Genomic DNA, 25,441 nt, shown 5'->3' on the forward strand with positions numbered 1-25,441 from the left:
TGCGAATCTTTAGATATTCAAATTCATTGTTTATGATACTGATTCAAAGTCTTTTTGTATTCTATCTTTGAGTCACAAGATAACAGGCCTACTTCGTACTAAAAGCCGAACTTCACTTGACTAACTACTTCACATGCGTGGTGTAAATTTTGAGTAGGTTTGAGGTCTTGAGGCTAATTACCGAAAATGATGGAAGTCGCGCAAGCGTACAAACGCGCAAACAGAAGCCACAAATGCAGGCGGGCTAGTACTGACGTGAAATTGGCTAATTTATTTCTTGTCGTGTTTCCTAATAACTTTCTTTCCTCCCTTTCTTCAATCAAATCTTTCCAGATTTTGGTTTTTTCCAATGTGGTACGAATTTGGTTCCATTCTGCCACTACAAATTTGTATTCTCAAATGACTCATATTTAAAAGTTTTGTCAATCATAATGGTCAAGAAATTATCATTGCTGTAGCAATTGGCCTACGTTGTAGCTTAAACCTTGAAATGGAACCGAACCGATCGCGAAATTTCAAAGTTATTTTCTTACTTTCTGCAGGTCGAGGGAGCTGCGTATCTTTCCAGCTTTCTTCACCGAAGCAGGGACTTATTCATTTGGCAAGGTGAACGGGGAGAAAATCTTTTAGACAGTGGAGCACCTTTTTACGACACTTACGAAACGAAAGATGGAAAGTTTGTGTCAGTTGGGGCACTAGAACCAAAATTTTACCAAGATCTCGTCAAAGGTTGGTTTATGTTTTCATTCCACCGCTACTTCTCAGGTGTTGCTGTTATTTTGACGTTATATGCACAGTAGAGTGAAAACAACAAGCTTTGATATGTATTAAAAGTTGCATTTTCAAAGCTATTCTTGAATTCTGTACCAATATAAAATTGTCTACGAGATCTTGCATATATTTTTCGTTAAGTTAAAGATTTCACATAGAAATAGTTTCAGCAAAACAGTCTTTACTCTCTTATCTTGTAAATAGATTACTTATGTTGCTCACCCTAGTGATAAGATCTTTTTAATCCTCTTCTTAAGGCAGTTTCGAGTGTAACAGTAGGGAGATTAAGTTGTGTTTATTGCGTAGAGATGGGAACATGTACCTCTTCTTGTCAACCCCAGCCAAATGAGCAGCCTACGTTCAGGAAAATTCTTTCCTCTTATGTCATCAACCACATTCGAAAGGTTATGTCGCCTAAGTGATAATCTGTATTCTTCTTCCAGTTTAAGCCAAACCCTTCTTTTTCATTCAAACAAGGATTTCACTGTTCGAAAGATTATGTCAAAAAAATTATCAGGTCATTGCCTTTATTTGATATTCGCCCAGTCAAATAAACGCAGAGTTGGGCCTTACTTGCATTGGTAACAATCATCGATTTGAATTACAACACTTCTATTCTGATCTTTCTCAACGAAAGCGGAATATCAATGCGATACGTTTTTGTATCCCTCGGTTTCCGTCAAACCGCTGTCAAATTTAGTGAGGACGACTTATTTTTCCTGTTTGTTTGTACTTGTTTTTCAGCAGATTTCAGAAATCAATCGTTCATTAGCAGAATTGCAGGAGATAGATGACTGACTTGGGAGAGTGTCAGGGATAGGGACATCGGAACAGGGGGGTTCAATATCAACTTTTTGTTAGAAGTTCCCTCTTTTTTACATTGGGAGAATGCCCCTTTTTCTGAGATGTGAATCCCCGTCCTCGCTGTTCCCCTCCAATCTTTAGAATGCTTCCGAAATCCCTGGTGAAGAAAGTCGAATATTGCAAAATTGATGACTAATCAGGCGAATTCATTGCTAAAATCGAGCAGCAATTACTGACCTGCAATTATTGAAATCTACCACATGAATCGACGTGATTCGTTTATTGTCATGTCTGAGTATGTCAGTATCGTCTGTGCCTCAGGTACTCTAATAGGATTTCACCTCATTCTTCTATCTCGGAAACTGACCATTGTATTTACTGTCCGTAACTAGTTTAATTAAAAAGTTTTTTATTGCCTCCGGTAAAAAATAGCCACTCAGTAATGAAGACTTTGTTTAATGAACATAGTCCAGAAATGTCCTCAACCTTCCTCCGGTTAAATTTTTCCCCGTCAAAACCTTCCTCCAATTCAAGCAATCAACGTAGTCAGGGCGTGGCTAGGGAGTGGCTACGGGATAAAGGGTGACAGACGCAATAAATCGAGACAAAGCTATGGGTCTGGGTCGATGGTAATTACCGCATACGATAAAACTTTGCTAGAATACCAATCACATTACAGCTCAAGAAAAATGTCCCTTATCAAATGTCGAATAATAAAATGGATGGAGAAATGATATAATATTAATTGAAAATTTTCAAAACATGGAACACGAACAGCATTCTCTTTTCAGATGTATTTTCTGGCAGTAAAAGGGTTACCCTGGGTACCAGACTATTTCATATATAGTGAGTCTGGTACCCAGGGTATAAAAGGGTGTGGTCTAGAATTTTGCTTCTGTTCGTGCCAACATTCACCATTCGACTCTGCGAAAGATTCAACGTGTGTTTTGAATACGCAACAAAGAAACAAGTGCCAAATAAGTTGTCTCAACTATTTTTTAAAATTCTATTTCACCAAAACCTTCCTCCAAATTTCTATTGTTTCTCAAAAACCCATCCGGTCAATGACCGTGCGACCGTAATATTTTCTAGACTCTGTTAATTATCTATGAACAAAACTAGCTAACTTTTAGTGCAAATTCAGCTCATAAACAAAGCAATGTACCCTTAAACGTTTCTAATTCCTACATAATCGTCTAGATTATCTCCTGATTCCATAAAAGTATTGGTACTCCTAGGTTCCCCGCAATACAAAATTTTGCATCCGCTATACCTCCGTGAAGTGACCAAAAATTTATGCAAATCTCACAATAATTATAAAGGGTGTGAGTTGGGTGTCTTTCCAGTACCCTTCCTTCAACGTCATTGGCGCAACCGCAATTTTTCCTGTGCGTTATTGCAAAAGATTACGAAACTTTTAGTCACCTATTCTTCAGCTTGAAGCAAATGTACATATTGACACCATGTCATAGTTTTAGAATCATTTTTTTCTACGTTCCCTGTATTAATACCTAGACCATTCACAATTGTTAGGGTCAAGTGCCCTTGCTCCATTTAGACCCGAACACAGGCTGAGCTACTCTAACATCAAATGACGCTCTTTTTCTTGCAAACCACTGTCTATTTATAAAATGACCTTAGGACGTTCTTGAAGCACTTGTCTAAGAATTTTATGTCTATGTCTGCATGGTTTGCATCTAGTATGATAAGGCCATCAATTGTTTTATTTTTACCCATTTCGGTGATTTGGTAAAGCATTTGATATGGCTCCTGAGAATGTTGACCATGGCCATGTTGTTTAGATGACAATGAAATGACAAACAAATTGAGTCCTTGCATGATTACTTGTATAGGATAAGCTTTTTCAGATAATGTCGGTATTGTTCTGTTGAATAATCTGGACAGTTTCACGTTCAGTACTGGAGAAAGGAAAATTTGTTGGGGGCACTAGCGTTTGTGAACAATAGGAACAGAAGGGATCGCACATTCGAAACAAATGGTTTTGTGATTTAAGTATTTGCAACGCCCCCCCCCCCCCCGGCCCCTAAAAACACTTGTAGCCACGACCCTGCATACATCTACTGCACAATATAAAAACATAGAACATACAATTAAATAATTGATAACCAAACTTCTTTTACTATTTGCTCATCTCACATTTAAGACCAAGCCTAGGCCCCTAATGGTATTCTACAAATAAGTTGCTAAACCCTTTTAAGTTGGTTGAATAAATATTTATTTGGAATAATTGTAATAAGATATCGCATTGAAGAATTGCATGTCTTGGCAGATAAATTCTGGATTCAGGTGGTCAGATAATGTTGTTTACTGCCGTGGCTATCATAGATTTAAAATGCAACACCTGTTTTGTCAAGCATACAGCGACATGAAATCTACGTTTGGTTTCAAATGACAAATAGTCACAAATAATCACAGAGAGCAGGATGCGCCTGTTCACGTTTTTATGTTTTTGTGAATGGCGTACTTAGTAGCCCTAGTGTTTACAAGGGTGTTTGCAACTGATCCGTGATCTATGATCTCTTTAATACCCTTGTTCTATCTCGTGATGGGGTGATCAAATTTCGACACCACATCTAACAGTTATCTTTATATAAAAACAAGTTTTTGTCTAATCTACATAATTTGATGCTTCATATTACACAGTTGTGATTTTTTCCCTCGATATCAGCTTTGCTATGCTGATTTGAAGTACTGCCATAGTTCAACGCTATTAGGGTGTGTGGAGGCTAGACTTAATAATCAAGTACTTTAAGTTGCACCCAACATTGAATCAAAGTGTTAATTCCGTACTGGAATGGTTAGAGATCAAAATGGCATCATGTTCAGTAAACCTAATGTAATGAAGCCTGTTTTGGACATTCAAGACACAAAATTTGGACTTAAATAAGTTTTCAAGATTCCTTCTTGGTGTCTTTTTTCCATTGTCAAGTAACAAGGACTTAGAATTTCTTGGAATTTTTTCTCATAGAAAATGGGTTTGGTTTTGTACGATTTTTGTTTCTATACACAGTGTAGCAGGCTTAACTCTAGCAGTAAATATGACTGACTATTCCTAGTGTACTTTGTGCTAATATTGTGACTACCGGCGAGTTTTTTTATCGTTAGCTACAAAATACTTGTATTAAAATAGACGTTGCTAAATGAAGGAAAACCTATTTTGGAAACATTTGTTACTCTTTGATAACAATTTGTTGAATTCTGTTTGTCTGCACATCATTCAAAGCTCAACTACGTCACGTATAAGGATGACCCTTTTAACTTGTAAGCAGATTTGTCATAAATGAAGGATACTACATGCCATAAAAGTTAACTTACCTATAGAGAAATATTTGATATTATGCTTTCCTGACTACCTTAGCCGTACCGCCATTTTCGTGTTTGAAAATGGGTGTAAATCTGGGATCTTCAAGGAGAATTCCGTTCACATTTTGCATTCTTCAAGAACGCCATGTTTAATTTCATTGCTCGTGTGGCAGCTTTCATTATGTACAATCTTCAGAAATAACGACAGACCTTAAAATCTTGTTTCCTAATGTTTGTTTTTAACTGTTACCTCGTAGCTGTGGTTGCATCATAATTTTCCAACCGTCCTTTTGTATTGCCTTATTACAATTTGTGTTGCATCATCGATATTTTTTCATTCCCTCAGGACTTTGCTTGGAAAAAGAATTCCCACTGCACTTTGATGTGTCTTGCTGGCCGAGAATGCGCGCACGCTTTACTGAAGTTTTCGCAACAAAAACTCGGGAGGAATGGGTCGAAATATTTAAATCTAAAGACGCTTGTTTTGCACCAGTACTTGGATTGGATGAAGCTGCGAGTAACTCACACAATGTTGCGAGAGATTCTTTCACACAGAACAGAATTTCCAAGAATGAATTCCTGGAACCAAGGCCTGCTCCCAAACTCTCAAGAACTCCTGCGCAAAATTACCTGAAGTCTCAGCCAGCAATTGGAGAACATACAGTTGAGGTATTAATACAGGAAGGTTTTTCTGAGTTAGAAGTTGAACAATTAATTAAAGAGGATGTTATTAAACAATATGTCCCTTCCTCCTCACTTTGAGTAGAACGTTTTATCTCAATTAAAATTCTTACGTTAAGATTAAGGTTTTAAGCATTTGAACTGATAGAAAGGTGGTCTTCAAGTTACCTTTTTATACTTGAAACGCTTATCATTTTATACTTGAAACGCTTATCATATTTCCATACATACATGAATATTCATACTAGAAGCTAAAACATGAAGAGAAGCAGCGCTGAAGTTAACATTTTGAAGAAAATAAATGTTAAAAATGCATTGCATATTTTTGTGTGCATAAAGAGGGAGTAACTACATTTTATAAAAGACGATATTTTCAAAAGGGACTGTCTTTTCGACTCTCTGTTACAATTAAAAACAGATGCAAAGATGACTTTAAAGGATTTACCTTGCTCGTGTCTCTTTTATGATAAATTTTGCTTTACGTGGTTTGTTGAAACGAATAATGAAGCTTGTTAGTCATATCAAGATTATCTGCCAAACTAGTGCAATCTGAATAGCACATCTTATTATTAAGATAAAATCAATTTATTTTTACGGAAATTCTGCCTTGAAATGTGCTGTGTTTTCAAACGTTTCTTGTGGTGCTTTGTGCTTTCTTGATGTACTGACAGGAAAAGCAATTTGGGCTTTGGAAAGCGAAAGTTTATTTAGTTTATTGTAAAGTAATGTCAACAGCAACGACATAGACTTTTTGATCAATCTGCTAGCATATTTTGTGAGAAGGACTTTGCTTGAACTTTAAGTCCTTTCTAGATTCTTTCTAGCCAGATGTTTCCGTCAAAACAGTTTGAATCATCATGTTTGGCGGTCGTAGGCGATCATAAGCCAAGGAATTTTTTGAAAAGAAACTACTTTGAATAGAATGATTCATGGCTAGCTCGTTTCAGTGATTCTATATGTAATTATACCTACATTGATTCTTCATCAAATTTCCCTTTGCTGCTTTTTCTCCGCTTCGACAGTCGCCTCTTCAATTATATGATGACGTAACTAGAACCCAGACACTTGCTAGTGATAGTAATGATTTGCTACCTCCTGAATGAATAGATACTATAATGTTTTTCATTACCTACTTTCTGTCCTGCTGATTGGCATTTTGTTCATACGGTCTAATCCTCAATCTACCATAAGCATGTATCTACTGTCAAGAACCTGCCCCTTGACAAGAGGACATCGACTTGACAAAGGTGGGCATCGAATTTGGGTTCCAAAGAAGAACCAAGGGCAGAACGCAATGCTGATGATGCCATTTCATTAAATTCTGCAGTTAAGGCACGAGAGAGTGGTGCCCATTTGCGCTTTCTAGCTCTCGTTTTACAATATAATTTTATTGAGTCGTGAGATCCATGCATCCAGAATGCCCTCATGGCAATCACCTGACCTTTTAGCCCTTGGGCCGTCGGAAGGACCTCTACCCCTATACTCAATTTAGCTGATAAAATGAAAATATGAATTTGAGTTATGAATTCATAAATGAATTACGTATTAAGAATTGTGAAGAGTTTTGTAATATTGATTACGAAGGCCCATCATGGTTTCCTTCCGACGCATGGCTGAGCCCCAAATATTAAATGTGGTAACCCCCCTCCCCCCCCCCCCCTTTAAAATAGATTATCTTTCAAAAACCAGGATTTTTTGCTCTCTAGGGATAATAAAGATCTACTCGCCTTCTTGTTATCATTTGGGACCTGGATCTAGTAACGGCCCTGGCATTAACTCAAATACTGAATGTTATCTTTGTTCTTTTTTGAAAAACTTTTTGACCCAAAGTTCAACCAAAAGCGTATTTGGTTTACCTTTGCTAGCGTTCTAGACAATGTTCACACTGTCTAGTGGACAGTGGTAGTCCTGAACCTGGCCTTACAGTACGAAACACGGTCATGTAGTGCTGTGACAAAAAAATCATAAAAAAAGCATGAAGTAAATTACGGTTAATTCTCGGCTCTAACAAGGAAGCTCAGCCCCAGACCCCCCTTCAGTTCTACAGCACATCCCTATCACCGTGTTGTCTTCGAACAATTTAACTAAAAAGTGGCCGCTATGGTATCAAATCGAGAAACAGGAAGAAATATCTGTCTAATTTCCAGTAGTAGTTACCTCACATTTATCTGTAGTTACCTAGTTACCTCAATAAATACAGTCCTCTAGAACTTAACTCTTTGCGAACCACTCGGTTGTACTTTTTACCCTGCAGCGTTTACGACCTTTATGTTAATGTTTACGCTTGAATCTGATTCTAAGTGGGGTTTCTTAAATTGAGGTTGTAGGCAATCGTCCCTCCCTTCTTTTGTCTAATTTTGTCGAAAAATTTCCTCCCCACTTGCTTATCTTTAGAATGACTCTCACAAAACCATCAAAGTTTCTATGCCAGTAATGGCTAACATACTTTTGAGAGATACCCTTCCAGCCAAAGAAAATGGCACAACCTAAACGAATTCTTTAGGGTCCTCGCACCAGATTACTGATCTCCAATGCCCATGGCTAAAGTTACTCTGACCGCGCTATTGCTTACTTTTTTCAAACATTTTGCCCATAATCAGCATTTTTCAAACAGAATATCTCTGTTACGGAATGTAGATAGAAATAGATAGATAGATTTACCAAAATTACTTTTTAACTTGCTTTTAATAATAGCCAGGTCCAAATTTCATCGACAACTTTTATCAAACAAGATAAGCATAACTACCTTGCAATATATTCGAGGTAGACTCGGGACTGTGTGATTGTATTGAGTGCTGTATTGTTCAAAGACATCGGAACCGGGTTTCATTGGGTCTCATCAAAGACTATAGAACTAGCATAGTCCTCCTTCTTGTGACTATGCCTTGAAGATGTGCTGTGCTTGATTGTGTTTCTGTTTTCTCAGAACTAACTCTAAATTAGGTCAAGGGCTCCGAACCAACCCATTCAACACTATAGAGGATGGCTTTAGTGGACCTAAGAATAAGGAAAGCTGAGAGCAACTCTCGATTTGCGTTAGTTCACATTGGCACTCCCTTGTTCGAGGGTGGTTCAAATAGCAGGGGCAGCCCCAGTTTGCGGGCATCCCTCCTCGTCGACGTCGACAACCGCAATCCACAGAAAGCAATTGCAAACACTGGAATCTTGTGGATTTCTCTCAAATAAGAACACTTTCATCGCGCTAAGCCTGTTGATAAAATGAGGAGTATGGACAGACCATTGATAATCCATGCTGCTCGCATCTCAAGTGACTGATATGGGCAAATTGTGTGGATCATGTGATTTCAAGTTCTAAGAGGACAAACTAGACAATGGAAATGTTTTAAATGCTTATTATCCTTCTAAAGCTTAGAAACGACAAGAATGCAAAGAATGACAAAGATTTCAAATGCTTTCACCGTTTCTAAGCTGGTTGACTGGGAAAGTAACAAGAAATGAATGCTTGCCGTTGTAAACAAACCGTGAACGCGCGCATTTCCGTGGAGTGAGCAGCAACAGGCCAAGAAAGCCTAGCATAAAAGTAAACAGAACTGAATGACCGATTTCAAGCTTTTCAGTAGTCTTGCTTTGTTTTAGCAGTTTAGGGGGGCCACACCCTGTCGATAAATACTTCGCTTTCCAAATATATCTTTACCAAAGAAAGGAATAGGCATGGCTAGCTTTCCTTGGAGAAAAACTCAACTTGCTGGTACTGACCTGAAATTATCGTAATATTCTGCCAGCTAGTTGGGTATCCAAAATGGAGGAAACTGCCCAAGATACAAGTTTTAATAAGTGCAAGATAGTTTAGACTTCAAGAAGTTTTAAGCAGATCTTGCACTCAAGGCATTGACTTTTTTTGTGAGTTAATAGCATTGACATTTGCGCAACAGCAAAGCCTTAACGAAAATGGCTTTCCTAAATACAGAAATCTTGCTAATTTCCCATTCACGCCATGGTGCCCTTTGTCGTCCTATTATTTAGCTGTTCATTCATAAACCAAAGTACTCGATTCTGTTCTACGATTTGGCGAGACATTCGAGTGTTTTCAAGCAGCCAAGTAAACAAACAAAACGTTATCATATGCTTGATTGCTGTTTTCTTCCGAATGTTTAGAATTTGTATTTTAAATGCAAATGCCACCTGACAACGTGACTCATACATCTCATAAAGCAGACACCTGCTTTTTGTATACGCTAGTTTCCAAAGCGATATGAATGCCTCTTGGCGAGAATTATTCTTTCTATTCTTATCCAGGCTTCTTATGAACTCTGAATTGCTGGTTTTTGTGAAAATTGTATTTTATTTCAAGTCAATTATCTTTACAGACGCTATATATGTGTGTTCTTGAGCAAATCTACCTGTGGAAGGAAAACTTTAGTCTCTGTGTTACTTAGTCTTCCCATCATTCCCCTCTCGCTATGCTCTTTAACTTCCCCTGCTTCTAATTGTTTTCTAGAAAAATTCTCCAAACATCCCTAAAAATTCTTATGTTCTAGAATATACCAAACACCCCTGGATTTTTTCAGCCCCACCCTTTATTTCTCTTTTCATTTTTGCTCACAACTTCTCTCGATTTCTCTCTTTTTGCCTATCCCCCTTTCACCTACCTGTCAATTTTATTTAACAAATTCATTGCCACTTCCACTTTCTTCTTGTGCCGTTTTTTCGTTGCTGTCAATTCACTTTTATTCCCATCCGTTCCTCCTTTGCTTTGCATTGCCGCTTTCCCACATACTCCCTCTCGTGCTTACCTTTTTATATTGGAAAATGTGAAAGAGTAATGAATGAATGAATGGCGTATCTGTTTCATGAATGAAAAAAGTAAAACATATAAGATAAGATTTTAATTGAATGGCGTGAATGGCTGGGAATATAAACGGTTTTGAGTGCATACAAACGGTTTTGGGATCAAACATAAACAAGCCAACATTTATTGGTTTCGTTCTCTCAGTTAGGTTCAATATATAATTAGAATTCGCATCCTTCGGGGTGATCATTTCGTTTACTGTACTTGATATTGTTAGAGCTAATCCGTTTTGATAAGCGTTGTTAAAGAAAGGGAAGCAATGAATACTTGACATTAATAGAAGATAAATGTCTATATTTCCCAGTGAGAGACTGACCTCTGATTGGATTTCAAAGGTTAAGTGTGTTTTGACACAATTCCATTAAACGCTATGTTGCTTAAAAACTATGTTGCTGAGTGATTGATAATAATGACGTAAGTAAAATGGTTTAAATTGAAATATACATTAAAGGAAAACCAACCGAGCAAAGTAACTTGTTTGTTTGCTGTGCCTACAACATTGTTAAACTCATCTTGTGAACCTTTTTTGTGTATAGAGTAATATTTTTACTTAGGACTCCATTAGTAACATTCTCAATAGGCAAGTGGCACTGACTGGTCATCCTCAACAGTCACGTGCTCGTGTTTCTGATTGGCCTATTTCGATCCACAACTGGGTATATATATTTCCTAGCGTAGAGTTTTCGATCTATGTTCTGACGTTTTAAACTCTGAAGAGTGTCAGACGAAAAGCTTTAGTTTACTAAATGCTTGCTTTTTCAAAGCCATTTTCAAGTAATATTTTTATAATATTTTCGTAATATATAGTAAAATTTTGGAAAAATGAACAGCTTTACAAAATTTTTAATATCTTGATTTATTTATGTTCGACTATGTTAAACTTTATTCTGCTCAATATATCTGTTTTAAACAGGAAGGTTTCTTCAAACTAGCTTCCAGTTCTAAAGGGCCATTTTTGTCAAAATTTATTGATCGAAAATTGTAGAAATGAACAATAAGCATTAAAGAAATGTGTTTTTAAATAATAAACCATGGGTGATTTAAAGATACCTATATGCCCGGAAAAAACCTTCTTCGTGATTTTTTTATTTAAAAGCCAAAAATTCTTTTTTTCCTTTAATATCAATCTCGAGGGTGTGTCTTATCATAATTGATCAGAAAATTTAAGAATTGTTCATTTTCTCTTCTTTTAAATATCAAAGCAAATCAAAGTAGAATTTTTGAAGGTCAAGTGACTAATAAGTTCTTTTTAGTGCGTTAAAGCATCTTTACTTTCTGAGCTAAATAAATATGAATAAATATTTTACATGAACAGCGCTTTTCTTTAATCGGCCTAACAGACAACCTGTAAATCAGGAGTTTTTTAGAAAACTTTGTCCGGTGAGCAAAGTAAACTCTTTTTAATAAGAATACTATAAATTTTATCCAGCCGCAATATTCTTAAGATTTTTGTTTTGAGCCTAAATATACTCTCTAAGTACTTTTATTTGTATTTGTTTCCAGTTTGATATTCTTTCAGGGAAGCATCGCCAACTTTCGTGAAAAAACACAATTTTTGAAAAAACAAGATACGTCGGTTATGCGATTATTTTTTCTGAACACAGCAAAGCAGGCAACTGCTGTAAAAAGGGAACAATAATACGCGAAATGAGGCTGAGAAAAATTATATTTTTTTGTAAAAATTTGATGATGTTGAGTCTGAATATTCTTATAAAAAATATTCTAATAAAAAGAGTCTACTAGTTGCTGATAAAAAGCTGAATTTTTACTAAAGTCAAATTTATCGAATATATTTCACGTTGTATTTGTTGATTATGTTGTATTTTTGCAAAAAAATTCTAGTATTTCTAGCAGTGACGAATAATCTTTACGATTATATTTTCAAGGCTGGAGCGGTCACCTGACGGCCTACAGGGGAAACCCAGTGTGGCAGTAGATTTGAAGTGGCACTTGGACTAAAAGAAATGGTACGCAGATGTTAACCTTTCATGTTGATTCAACCTTTCTTGACCCACCCTTACTCGTCGGTATACCAGCACCATAGAGTTGGCCCCCATGTATGAAATATTGTAAATTCAGCTCTAGAAGTTGTTCGCATACTTCTGTCACGTTTTGAGGTCACTCCTATTGAGATATCCGTTTACCATCCCCTGATAGAAAACCTTAATAAACAAACAACAAACGAACAAATGTTTTATCAAATTATCCTCCTTCGATTTATGCATTCTTGAACCTGCACCAAGAAAATCTATCCCATCTTACGACGTAAGCAACTTTGACCTACAGGTGCCCACCATCAAGAGGTCACGCTGTATTTAGAACTTCGTGAATATTCTTGTGCGCAAAAAGGGGTTCGGGATATACTTACACAGGCTTGTGTGTCGGTATGTATTTAAACGGTTAGGTTTCATCATTTACACTTTAATTATCCAAAGGAGAGATTTCCTGCCTAATTATTGCGACTCATTGTTTCAGTTTAGCTCGAAAATGAAGAATATAAGAATATTTGGTAATCAACCATAGAAATTTCAACATAAATATCATAATATCTTATAAATATCTGGTAAAAAACCAACAGTGTAACAAGGCTTTATAACAAATAATCCCACTGTATAGCTTTCTTAAGCTTGCCTGAAAACTACTTTGTCCAAAGTTCCATTTGCTTCTCTCTGTGGTCGTTTCTCTACACTCTGAAGCCATTATGTTGAGTGATTGTTTGCGGAGGCCACTATTACACTTTTCTCTATTTATAAGAAACTGGTTTAAAAGAATCTAAGAAACTTTAGTCCTAATCTGAAGAAAAATTAAAGAACTGTTAAATTTCTATTCGTATTAAAAGAGTCCAAAAGATTCTATTTTGTTGAACTTTTTTTGGAAAAGAGAGCACAACTTTGATTCGATCTGCATGGGTTTGTTTCGCAACGATTTGCGTTTATATTCTCCATAAAATGTCAACTTCAAAATAATAGGGCAAAATTAGGTCCCGAAAATGAGAAACCAGCTAAGAAACTTCAAATACTAAGACGCCAAGTTTATGATGCCAAAAAAAAACTTTTAATATTAAATGCTGGTCCAAGTTTCTTATAAAAAAAGTATGCATTTTTTTACGAAGGGGTAATGCACTTTTACAAAATTCGTGCGAAATGCCATCAAAATAAATGGATATCTTTGATTTTTGAGAACCTGTCTGGTAACTAAAAGATCTGTTCTTTGGAATAAATCAATGTATTCTGTTATCCCAAAGATAAGTATCAATACATTGCTTGTTGAAATTTGTAGAAAATTGTGATGTAGCGACGAAGGAGCGTTCATTCACAACTTCAAATTTATTCTACAGTTGATAATTTATGCATTGAGGCGGCGATCCTTCATGGAAGACTCACTACAGAGGACTTAATTTATGCATATTTAGTATGCATTTTCAAACAAAAGAATATGTCATGACGTAGTAGCATGACCCGCCAACCAAAATTTATTCGTCTGTTTTCATAAATGAACTTTGCGTAGTACAGGAGTGTTGTTGGATGAACGAGTTCGTTGTCGGAATCGTGTTTTCACATGCACAGTGCGCGTTTAAAGGCAGAATATGGATTTGTTATAGTCACAGATTGTACTTACATATAAATCAAGTGTTTCTTGGGATCTGATCATTGGTTTTAAGTCAAGGTTTCGCTGTTAACTGCCAAGCTAGGCAAGATGGGCTGTTGTTGCCAGTCACTTGCTAAATGCTTTGGAGTGTGGCTGTGGTGGACTTTGTTCGCTAGAATATATGTATTGGGTCAGTTGAACTTATTCATAACCCAGCAACACATGAAATCAGACCTAAGTAAGTATTTCAAATGTAAAACAAGGCATTTTGATTCAATTTGAATAAATTGATGATTTTTGAAATGTGAACTGATTATGCCAACTGAGTTGTTTTGCCACCCAACAGCACGTGATTTTACGTCGTTTCATCATTTTTGTGTAGATCTCGACTTTGGCTCCGATATTTATTTGATTGAAAATGGAAAGGTTCCAGCAATTCTTCAACACCCGGAATCATTGTATCGCCTACTTGCACCGCTGCCAACAGATGCCAACAAAGTGCAGTTAACTTGGCGATCGTTCCCTCTGGTAAGTCGGCCATTTTCCAATACAATGTTAGGGGTTGGTTTCTTACCCACAGGAGACATCCGTCCTGTCTGCTTTTATAAACTATGTCTAATGGTTGATTGCTTGCAGAGAAATGTCTTTTTAACCATTGCTACAATTATTCTGAATGTATTTAGGTACAGTCACATCGGAGCAATAATGAACTTGATTTTGAGGACTACGATTCCGGTTAGGCCTTTCGGTACTGCCATTTCTTTCGCTAGGTTGTCGGAAGTACTATCACCCTAGGGGAGAAATGTCTGGGTTTTTTCTTTAGACAGTTCCATGTCGGGCTATTCGTCTTACAGTAAAAATGCAGTTTTTGGGGGTTTTTAACCACACAAGGAGACATGACGTTTCTAACCGAGATGATAGGAAGACTTTGCTACGTTGTTGTTTTGGTTTATACGGAGAGGAAGTTTCGCTCAATACAGAACCACGTATTTTGTAGATCGGCTTTTAGTCATTCATCGTATCGTTATTTCACTTGAGTACAATTTGATTGGCCTATCATTTACTCAATTTTCTGAAGTCATTCATACTGTGCTGGCCGGAACAACAACGGGCGACTGTGATGAATTATTTATCATGAAAACAACCTGGATATGAAAGTTAATAGAAATCGTAAAAGTCAACGCACTTTGTAAGCATTTTGAAAGTCGTTGATAAATCTGCTAGGCTATTAACTTTTTCTTCAATTCGCAAGGTTTCTAGCTCTGTCAGTAGTCTTATGTAGGACAAGCCCTGTTTTTGTTGAGCGAGGATGTTTTCAAAGTGTAGTACGTTACCAATGCAACGTTCCTGTCCCGCACTCATTGTTATCGGCTACTCATAGAAACGCCGCTTTTTTTCTTTTCTTTCGGTAAATAATTGCTACTTGCTGGCTGGCGTGTTGCGAAAAAAGAATGTCTTTCTAAAGATTTGCTACTGTTTCCTTTATTTTACAACCCACCTATATCGCTCTGCAATCTCCTTAGCTGTCTCTTTTACAAAGATTCAATAAATTACTTGTGCGATGAAATTTTTTTTATAAAGATTTGGACAATAAATTGCTTGTTAAACATGCATGTTTGAAAATCTAAGATTCCGATTTTTCCACAAATGTATAGCATCTCAAAAATTTTCACAAAACTGCTGTCAATCCCTGCCAAAGAATTGATTCTCTAAGCAAGCTCATTGATCCCAAGCAAGCTCATAAGTTATTGATCCCTAGCTTACTTGAGTTCAATAAGGATACATCGGTGGTCCAAAAGAGAGTCACATGAGTTTGTCATAGCATACTTCATGACAGATTTGTGAAGCTTGTGACTAATTTCCTTGTAACAGCAGACTTGTGTCAACACATGGGTGTTAAGTTGCAATTCATCACAGAACAGTCCAACTTCCTTTTTTGTCCTCTCTTTTCTCTAAAAATAACTAAAACTTACATTATTCCACTTATATTGTTTCATGGAATGTTTTGTTCAAATACCCTGTCCATTAGGTTTCAGTGATGAGCTCAGGAGATCTTTTGCCCAGTTATGTGTTAACTGAAAGTTACTCACATGCTTGTCATTTATCACTGCTGAGATCCCATCCTGAACCCCTCTTTTTCTTCCAGTCAATTATTTTCCATGTTATGAATGAATGAATTTACTTTTACCTGCTAATTTTTCCTTTTGATAGAACCATAAATAGTGATGCCAGATAAGTGTCATCAAGCACTTCCTAGAAAACTATTGTTTTGAAGGATCCCACTTCCTTTGTTGAGGCATGGAGCCATTCATTTGTACATGCATTATGACATTCCTTTAACAAGTTAAGGGAATATTGATAGAGCATCAGTTAAACAAAGAGATTTGGGGTCATTATAAGTTTCCTCTACTATCAATACAACCTCTGATTTCCTTAATTGTAAACACAAAGTTGGTGGTTATTTATAATTATTTGCCCATTTTCTTGTCTGATTATGACAATTTGTGTCTGGGCACCTTAATGCAACATGTGGGCCTCAAAACCCTAGCTATTAACATAATCATTCATATTTAGCTAAAAATTTTGTCCATACTTGTGTATTCAAGCCCCTGGTAGTTTTAAGAAGAAGTATGTCTTTAGTCCAGAGGTTGCCAATATTTTACATTCCATTCTTTTTTTCAGAATTTTCAGTATTCACTTGAGATTTCATCAAGTAATCCTCAAGTTGCACCTATCAATTTTGCATTACCTTCAATTGGAACAGTTCCAACATACAATGAAGGTAATTTTAATTCACTGTTCACTTGTTGTTTAGTTAGCACTGTAATTGTCCTATCAGATATCTCGTAAATCCAAGATGTTGTCCAGGGCTGAAGGAAGAGGTCTTTCCTCAGTTTTCAGAAGAGAGACAAAATGCCTTTTTGCAGCTTGATAAATATTTATATATATATATATATATACTGTATTTTGCCTACATGTGCCCTGCCCCCCCTCCACTTTTGGATTGCTTCCTTTTTCCATGGTCCAGATATTATGCTTAAATTTTTATTGGTGCAGTGATTTTCATTTGTTTTTGAAAGACCTGTTATGTATTATTTTAAACCCCTGTTTTTTTAAATTTGTGAAGTTCGACAGACTATTTTGTGAACAATTTATAACTTGTACCTGTTTTTCAAAAAAATCCATATCAAGGGGCGCGGGCATGATGAGGGCTTTTTTATAATGTGTTGTTGAATATACACAAGCAACCTTTGCAGATTCAGCTAGCAACTGAGGCAAAATTTCTTAAATTTTTTGGAATTGAATCCATAGTGTTTTCTTTATATTATTTTGAAACCAATGTTTGAATATGATGTTTCCATCATCTTTTAATTTGAATTATTTTTCAGTCTTTACCTTGGAATTTCCATGCACTCACAAAGGAGGGATAACTGAGCTTTATTTCTCTGTAAATTTCACTCAAAAAGGGATTTTGAAGAATCAGCTCAATCTTATTGTTAAAAAAGAATGCAGTTTGTGTGAGTATAACGAGCTTGTGATAGTTAAATGCAGCAACAGTTTATTTTGGCAAGTTTCTTGTCTTTCTATCTGAAATTATTTTTTTCGTCAGTTCCCAAAGTCCTTTTTTAAGAACAATTAACTTCAGGTGCAAGCTTTTATTATCTACAGAGGTGCCCCCTTGTTAGTATGTTCGAAAAAGGCCCTGTTATATATACTTATTTTCATGTCAGTATGTTTGTGCACAGAATATTGCAATGTAGCAAGTTTCATTAGTATATTTATATGTATATATATATCTATTTTAATTTAGTAGAAGTTAGGCTTAAAATCAGACATGTCTGCTGCTGGTTGAACTTTGTCTGTTCCATCTTTTTTATATATCTTTACATTGATGTCTCAAAAATGTGTGTATTTGCATAGAGTGTATATTATATGTATAATTGGTCTCTGTTTTTCCATGATATAGCACTGCCACATATTGATACAAACAGTGCTGAGACTGGGACAAACGTTCAGAGAAACACAATAATTGCAGCTGCTGCTGGTGTCACAGTTTCATTGTGTTTCTTGCTTTGTATTGGTTTATATATTCGCTATCACAGAAAAACGCGTAGGCTGCAGATGAAGTTTGACACAGAGTATGAACTTGCTGCCAATAGGTATATTGAAGATTTATAAATTATATATATAATGTATATATATATGCTATAGTTTTTCAAACCAAGGTAAATTATTACTGTTAAGTGACACTGTTGTCAAAATATATATCCCCTATGTCAGCATAATGAATAACTTGTATATGGGCATAAATTTGAAAATTGCATGTGTTTGCGTTCAGTTTTGACAATTCCCTTTCTACATATGCTTAATCACCCTAAAATGCTTCTTACATGGAAACTTTACCTGTGTAAAACAGCACAGACATTGTCAGGCTGTCTTTAGCATATGTTTTTGGTTTTGATAGGAATATATATGAATTTATTTTACTGTTAAACGAGGCAATTCTTTGTCATTATTGTATGTATCTAGGTAATTATATTGTTTGCATTGTTGTTCTTATGTAATTATATTTGCTTACTAAGCGAAACAAGACAAATCAAAGACCAGCATGATTTGATTAATCATGTTTATGAAGAGGAGGATGATGCTCCACCACGACCCATTTTCAATCCAAAGAAGGCAAAATCAAAGAAATGGAATAAATTATCAAGACATAGAAGGAATTTGAGAATTCCAGTTGAGGGCAATCCACCCTCTGCATATCAGCAGTCCACAGCAACCCCTGCTTCCCCAGGATCTGTGATGAGAGTGCTTGAAAATATTCCGGAAGAGCATGAAGAAAACAAAGAAGATACAGAAGAAGAATGTGATGAAGAAATGAGACCTATGTTGTCTAGTAACTGCAAAAATGGTTCTCAGGTTGACAAAAAACCCCCTGTCTCACAAGGTGAGTGACTATAACATATTACTTAAATTCTAATTATCATGCTTTTTTCAAAGATAACTTATATTTATCTTTAATCAGTTATAAATAGGCAATTTATTACTTGTTTGTTAGAAAAAATTAAGCAAAATCAATTAAGACAGATATTTGACAAATTGTTTGAGGCTTATTGTATATATGAATATCAATAAATTAAGTTGGGGATAATTGATTTGGATTCTGCAAACTTGAATCTTTTGAAGCCTTTTTAGAGAAGTTTTCATTTGCTAATGTAAATAATGTCCAAGATAGACAAAATGTGTAAAACCAGTTCAAGTGTTTGTATAAGTAGAATTTTAACCTTATTTTATTTTAGATCTTGATGAGGTGTCAAAATGCCCAGCTAAGAAATGCAAGCGATCAAAACATTCACAGAGTGGTCATGTTGAAGTTACCCTGTCTGGGGATCGGGCAAATGGTCACAACTGTCATACTAGAACTGACCACGAAGATGGTCTCTACCATGTTTTGAATGATCATTGGAGGCAGCAGTTTAGCGGCTACATTCTTGAGCAAGATGCTGTTGCCATTGACCCCAGGCCCTTTTCAAAAGGTTAATTGCAATGAAAAACACTTCTGAAAGCTGCTAATTGCTTCTTGACTAATTTTTGTCAATTTTTGAGTTTTTATTGAAATGAGGCTTTTGCTTATGATTAAAACATGTTTGTGCTCAGTTCTTTTGCTCCAAAAGTTCAGTTGCAGATGTTTCCTTTATTATATAACCTTCAAAATAGCTTCAATTGAGCAATGGAATAAATTGATGAAACAGTTGCATAGTTTCCACATTTATCAAAATTTTTGTTTCTGCATTTTGAGTTTGTTCAGAGTAACAATAGTGGAAGGTGATTACACATTATGCTTTCAGACAAATAACAAAGCTTCTTTCGTATATTTTTTTTTAATTTTCTCAATTAGAGCCCTTCTCAGTACTAGTCAAAGCTCATTATTTCTAAAGTCAAACTTCATAATTTTTTCATCATATCAACAAACAGTAAACAATATTTTTGTTGGCAGGTGCCTATGGCTATGTACACAAGGGAAGAGCAAGAATTTTGAGGCAGGAAGACAAAGTTATGCTTGTTGCTGCTAAAATCATGAAAGGTGAAAACTGGGTTTATCAGACATGCACTCTTTATTACCTGATCCCTGATTAAAAAAAGCTTGAAACATTTCCCAACTTCAGTTTTCCAAAGAAAGTTTTTCAGAATAAGTATTAGAAATGGTGAAGGTGTTTGGGGAGTATCTCCTCTAAATAATAGCAATTTAATTTTCATAGTTGAGTATATATTTGATTCCAGCCAAGAGTGTTTCAGTACAATTGAGGAGCTTTTATATATTTCGTATTAGTACTATTTAGGATAATTTTTTCACCATATATTTCAATGTGTTCATTCAAATCTATTGTCTCTTGCCAACAGATTCGATGGATTTTGAAACAGTATCTGCGTTTGTCTCAGAAGCAGTCATAATGTCAAAGTTTGATCATCAAAATATCCTACAACTACTTGGGGTTGTTATACAAGGAAATGCTCCACCAATGATAGTTATGCCATATATGAAACATGGGGACTTGAATCAATTCCTTCGAAATGCTCGAGCCACGCCAAGAAAACCACAGGTTTGTTTTCACTGATTATTATTGTTTATACAACTGTGATACCTTGATTGAGCACATCTTCCCCTAATTAATTCACCAAGTATTAAAGTAACATTTGTTACAAGCACCCTTTTTAAGAAAGGCATTGTAAACAAAGGCATGGATACCTGTTTGGTAAGTGTATAGAACTGAATTAAAGAACATTTGAAGGAAAATAAGTACACTCTACGCCATGTAATCTGTCTATGGTGTTTGCAAGATATCATTTTCAAAGGATTTTCTGCAGTTTTTTAAAAAGATGAAGTTGAAACTAACCTTAGCAAAATTGAAAATTTTTGAAATTTGCTAATAGTTTTAGGCAATCAACTGATACCAAAGGGGCATAAGCCATATTTCAATCACAAATTGACCAATCAAAGAGTGTGATTCTACTCATGCGCTTGTTGACTTGCTATTGATTGCCCTCTTTTATGCAGTCCCAGCACAGAATGGGGCAAAAAAGTTTGAAAACACAAAGGATTACATATATTGAAACAAAGACGTGAAAAATTGTCTCCTATTTCGGCCATTTCTGTAAAGCACAAAAACTTACCAAGAAAATCTTCAAATAACAAATTGTGACCTTGTGTTTAGATGAGTCGCTTGGCTCTTTGAATATATCTGTCAGTTTGAGACTGTAGACTACAGTTTGGTTCTGACCAAGGTCACTAATTACAATTGGGTAGCATTTATGTGAAGGTGTTCTGTCTTACCACTTTTATTTTGTGGTTGAATTTATGAATATTGAAAACAAATCTCCTTTTTTGCAGCTTCTAAGCACACGGCAGCTTATCAACTTTGGTCTTCAAATTGCAAAAGGAATGGAATATTTAGCAAATATGCGATATGTTCACAGAGATCTAGCAACAAGGAATTGCATGTGAGTTTTTCAAGATAGTTTGAATATTTTTTGTATGGTGTTTTCTTTGCCTCATATTATTGGCATAAATTTATTTACATTCCTCAAAACAATCTAGGCTATTATAAATTAGGATTAAATTAAAAATCTTGTATAAACGTTAGAAGATGACATATAGTACAATTGAATAAACTACATATTCGTTTTTAAATTATTAAATGAAAAGCACTGTTTTAATTGAAATCACTCTTGGCAAATTTTCTCCAAACGTGTCTCCCAACAACACATAACAACATGGACTTTTCTAACAACTTTGAAAGATTAATTTTTAAAATTTTCCTTCTTTCAGGGTAAGTGAAGAACTTGAAATCAAAATATCCGATTTCGGTCTGGCAAAAGAAGTTGGACATGATGACAGCTATGTGATGGCAAAGAAAACAAAGCTGCCAATCAAGTGGATGTCAATTGAAAGCCTGAATGGCGTGTTCTCAGAAAAAAGTGACGTGGTAAGTGGGGTTGGGTAATTTCTAATCAACAGATATATGCACACGTATTCTATATAGTTTTTTTATTTTCTGTGACAAAACTTGAGTAATGTCCACCTCAATTGCAAGAACCTTACGAGAAACTCCAGGCGATCTAGGCTATATTTTCTGATTAAAATAGTCACGTGACAGGGGCAGACACTTGTTCAAATATTGGGGGCAAGCCTATTGTTTTTATATGATTGCGTTACGTTTTCCTTATTTTTTGAACAAAGGACTATTATCCTCCAAAATATTAGTGGTTTATAGCATGTCTTGGGGGCGCTCATGTGACTTTTAGAAAGAGCTTAGCTGACTTAGGCCTAAATTTTATGTGACTATTACCAGCAATATTTATTTAAATAGCTATAAGTAGAGCTGACTTAATGGTGTTCAATATATTAATAAATTTATTTGTGTTTTTAAACAGTGGTCGTTTGGTGTTGTTCTTTGGGAACTGATGACATTGGGCAAGCAACCCTACTCAGGAATCAATAGCACATCTATGGAAGAGTATTTGTTAAAAGGAGAGAGGTTATCACAGCCGAAGAACTGTCCTGATGAAATGTGAGTATTTAGTAAAGGAGTATTGATGGGTTACATTTTCTTGAAGTTAATGTCTCTTTTTAGATAATTTGAGCTGTACTATCCATTAGTGAGTTACCTGTGACATGTTATGTTTCTGTGTAAAGGTCGACAAAAATCTTTTTGCCAATTACACAACACATTGATGTTTTGCATCCAGTCACTTATAAAACAGATTTTATTTGTATATATATTACCAAATTGCTCCATTTACTTTTAGGTATACAACAATGCGACTCTGCTGGAGAGAAGACCCTTGCGAAAGGCCGCAGTTCTCAGGACTCTGTGAACGAATTTCCTCTTATGAGTCAAAATACAAGAAGTATTCTTTGGACTTTACCTTGGCTAAATCGCAACCTGTTGCATCATGATTATTATATCTGTAAGTGTGTAAATAAGCCTGTAAATATGATTTTTCTATTATGTCTGTTAATAAAGTAAATTATTTTTCAATTTCACACACTAACCGGTTCTACCTTGAAATCTATTCTTCTCTGGCTTTCCACTAATATGCTTTGGAAAGAATACAGAATCATCAGTGTAAACGATTATTCGCAGCACCAAAATGCTAAATATCTCGTGTTTAATCGTTATAAAGTGATAATAGAAAGGCCATTTCATTCTCTAATACTGTTGATTTGTTTGATATTCTTTCCTATATTCAACTCACCACAATTATTTTCTTGTCAACCTTTATTTATTGTTTCTTATGACTTCAAGATTGAAGTTCCTATTTTCATTCCCTGTCGGAATTTTTGCGTTAATTTTTATACCCATCATATTACTTACCTTTCTCGAGTTTGTATTGTTTTAAACACCCATGGTAGTTATACATAGATGTACATCAAATACACAACTCGTAACACATATTATATCAATAAATCATTGTATATTTGCAAGGTTAGTTTCAAACATGCATGATGCTCTTATTAAGGCGTTCAATATATTTGTCAAGGATTCAGGAATCAAATTTGTTTTTGACGGGGCTAAAGGGCTGTTGATTTTAGCTATATTTTTATTGCTATGCCAGTTCTAGATAAAGTTTATACGGGTTTTCTAAAAACCAATAATAATTTCCACAATAAACAATATAAGTTGTATAGCCTTTGGTTCACCTATGGTATGCTTACCAATCATTTGTTTACCTACCAATCTTCATTATACATGTAGTCATTTCTGCCAGACCAAATTTTCATCAACACTTCAGTCTTAGACCATTGACAGGAATTTTATGCCTAAAGAGCATCAACATCAACCACCCAACTATAACATTCTTAAATGAAATATTTTATCCTTTTGATCTGTGTAAACCCAACCTGTTCTGATTTCGCATCGTCAATAGCCGTGCATTTATACATCAATCGTTTTTGATGTAAAGATTGGGTTCCTTTATTTATCTTTGCATGTATTTATTTTTAAATAGTATTGTTGATTGTTCAAATGGGAAAACGTTGACGCTTCGATAATTCGGAAATCTTTGTACAAATTGATTCATAGAGTGTTTTTAAGATTATAGTCTATTATTACTGCCGTGCTTGATCATGAATATAATTCATATCCTTTCCCACTCGTTATTTGTTAGAACAATGTTGATAATAGAGATATGTTTGAACCTTTTGTAATTTGTTGATTATGAATCACTTCAAACATTAGTCAAGAGTACGCTGTACCAGTTTCACGTAAATGACGACCCATTTCCACTTCAAAGACAACCCATTTTCCTGCAAAGTTAATTTCATCAGGTTCATCTTCAACTCACCATAGGCTCGAATCATGTCGTTTTGAGGAGTCTTTCTCAGACTTCTGACACCCGTCTGAAACGACATTTATCCTTTCTCTTTTCTATACCTCGCATACAACGTCCTTAACGGTTACAGGTACAGCGTTTTCTTTTGTTTTGTGGCAAGAAACTGGGCTGTAAGATCAGATTTCCTCGAACATTTAAAAGATTCGTTCACCAGCCTCCTGTTGTATGAAGTCATTTCCAGCTTCTTGCCCGTCTTGCCTCTTTGTCATGTTGCGTATGCTTTCTATAGCTCAGTTACGGTAGTAATATATTGTAAATAGTAAGAATGTTACATTTAGTTGCGGGTTGTTCGCGTGCTGTTTGCGGGATTTTCAAGGGCTGATTCTGCTTCGATTCCAAGTCCCGTTGCCGTTTATAATCTTTTGTCGCTCCCTCCTTTTATAACCTGTCCCTCCGTTTCAACATTCGCCTGCTTCAATTGATCATCACCTTAAATAGATTTGATATCTTTATCTCCCGCCCCTGCCCGCACAAATTCTGTCTCATCCCCTCGTTCTCGTGTTGTTTGGTGGCCGTAAAGAGGCTGGTTCGATGAACCTTTGCCCTCGTAGTTTTCTATGTTCTCGCTGCAATCAAAATGCGATTTGCGAACACTTCGTTGCTAAATTTCTCTATAACATTAAACTGTAAATTGCAATTGGTAAAACTGTAAATAATATTTGTAATAGATCATTGTGTTAAAGGTGCGCCCGTTTCGGAAAAATGCCAACGTAATTTGAATGGTGGCAACTTGTGTAAATATATATTATTTGTCTAATCGTATGATGAGACTTCGATCCGTTTACCACATTAGTTGAAGATCTCAGTTAATTTTCTCCATAAAATACATACAGAAAATTACGTCAAGCCTTTCTATTTCGTATATCTACGAGTTTCTGGTTCACGACGAAGACAGCTTGCAAAGGCCTAAGTACTACACACTACACTTTTTCAATAAAAAATTTCCAAATGACGCCAGTATTTAAAATTTCTTTGATTTATTAAACAAAATTCAAAGATTTTCTATTTACTGCTTCTGGTGCATTTTCAAGTACGGTGCAATGCTTTGAAGAATTGCGCTTTCGACAA

The 25,441-nt window shown here is 35.6% G+C and overlaps 2 protein-coding genes across 2 annotated transcripts in view; both read left to right on the top strand.

The window, feature by feature from the left end:
• Positions 1 to 6,684, top strand: part of LOC135687085 (alpha-methylacyl-CoA racemase-like) — a 34,944-nt gene extending 28,260 nt beyond the window's left edge. The window contains exons 3-4 of the mRNA XM_065203539.2: positions 543 to 729; positions 5,246 to 6,684. Of these exons, the coding sequence (XP_065059611.2) occupies positions 543 to 729; positions 5,246 to 5,661 (603 nt within the window). The 3' untranslated portion in view covers positions 5,662 to 6,684. The remainder of the gene's footprint in view (positions 1 to 542; positions 730 to 5,245) is intronic.
• A 7,186-nt stretch (positions 6,685 to 13,870) lies between these two features.
• On the top strand, positions 13,871 to 25,213 carry LOC135687293 (uncharacterized). The gene is made up of 13 exons (XM_065203820.2): positions 13,871 to 14,216; positions 14,361 to 14,506; positions 16,661 to 16,760; positions 17,368 to 17,496; positions 17,946 to 18,138; positions 18,562 to 18,926; positions 19,279 to 19,515; positions 19,977 to 20,063; positions 20,381 to 20,580; positions 21,369 to 21,478; positions 21,807 to 21,963; positions 22,412 to 22,548; positions 22,787 to 25,213. Exons 1-13 carry the CDS (start codon positions 14,087 to 14,089, stop codon positions 22,935 to 22,937), a joined length of 2,142 nt encoding a protein of 713 aa, XP_065059892.2. The 5' UTR covers positions 13,871 to 14,086; the 3' UTR covers positions 22,938 to 25,213.
• Positions 25,214 to 25,441: the final 228 nt, after the last annotated feature.

This window comes from Rhopilema esculentum, chromosome 20 (assembly GCF_057945365.1).
Source record: "Rhopilema esculentum isolate cy_ngs chromosome 20, ASM5794536v1, whole genome shotgun sequence".
In the NCBI taxonomy this organism is placed as follows: Eukaryota; Metazoa; Cnidaria; class Scyphozoa; order Rhizostomeae; family Rhizostomatidae; genus Rhopilema; species Rhopilema esculentum.

Bases quoted from the DNA above. Each gene is read 5' to 3' on its own strand.
- LOC135687293 (XM_065203820.2), top strand. From the start codon at position 14,087: ATGGGCTGTTGTTGCCAGTCACTTGCTAAATGCTTTGGAGTGTGGCTG. The intron at 14,217-14,360 runs GTAAGTATTTCA...ATTTTTGTGTAG, and splicing joins ACACATGAAATCAGACCTAA to ATCTCGACTTTGGCTCCGAT. The intron at 19,516-19,976 runs GTTAATTGCAAT...TTTTGTTGGCAG, and splicing joins CCCCAGGCCCTTTTCAAAAG to GTGCCTATGGCTATGTACAC.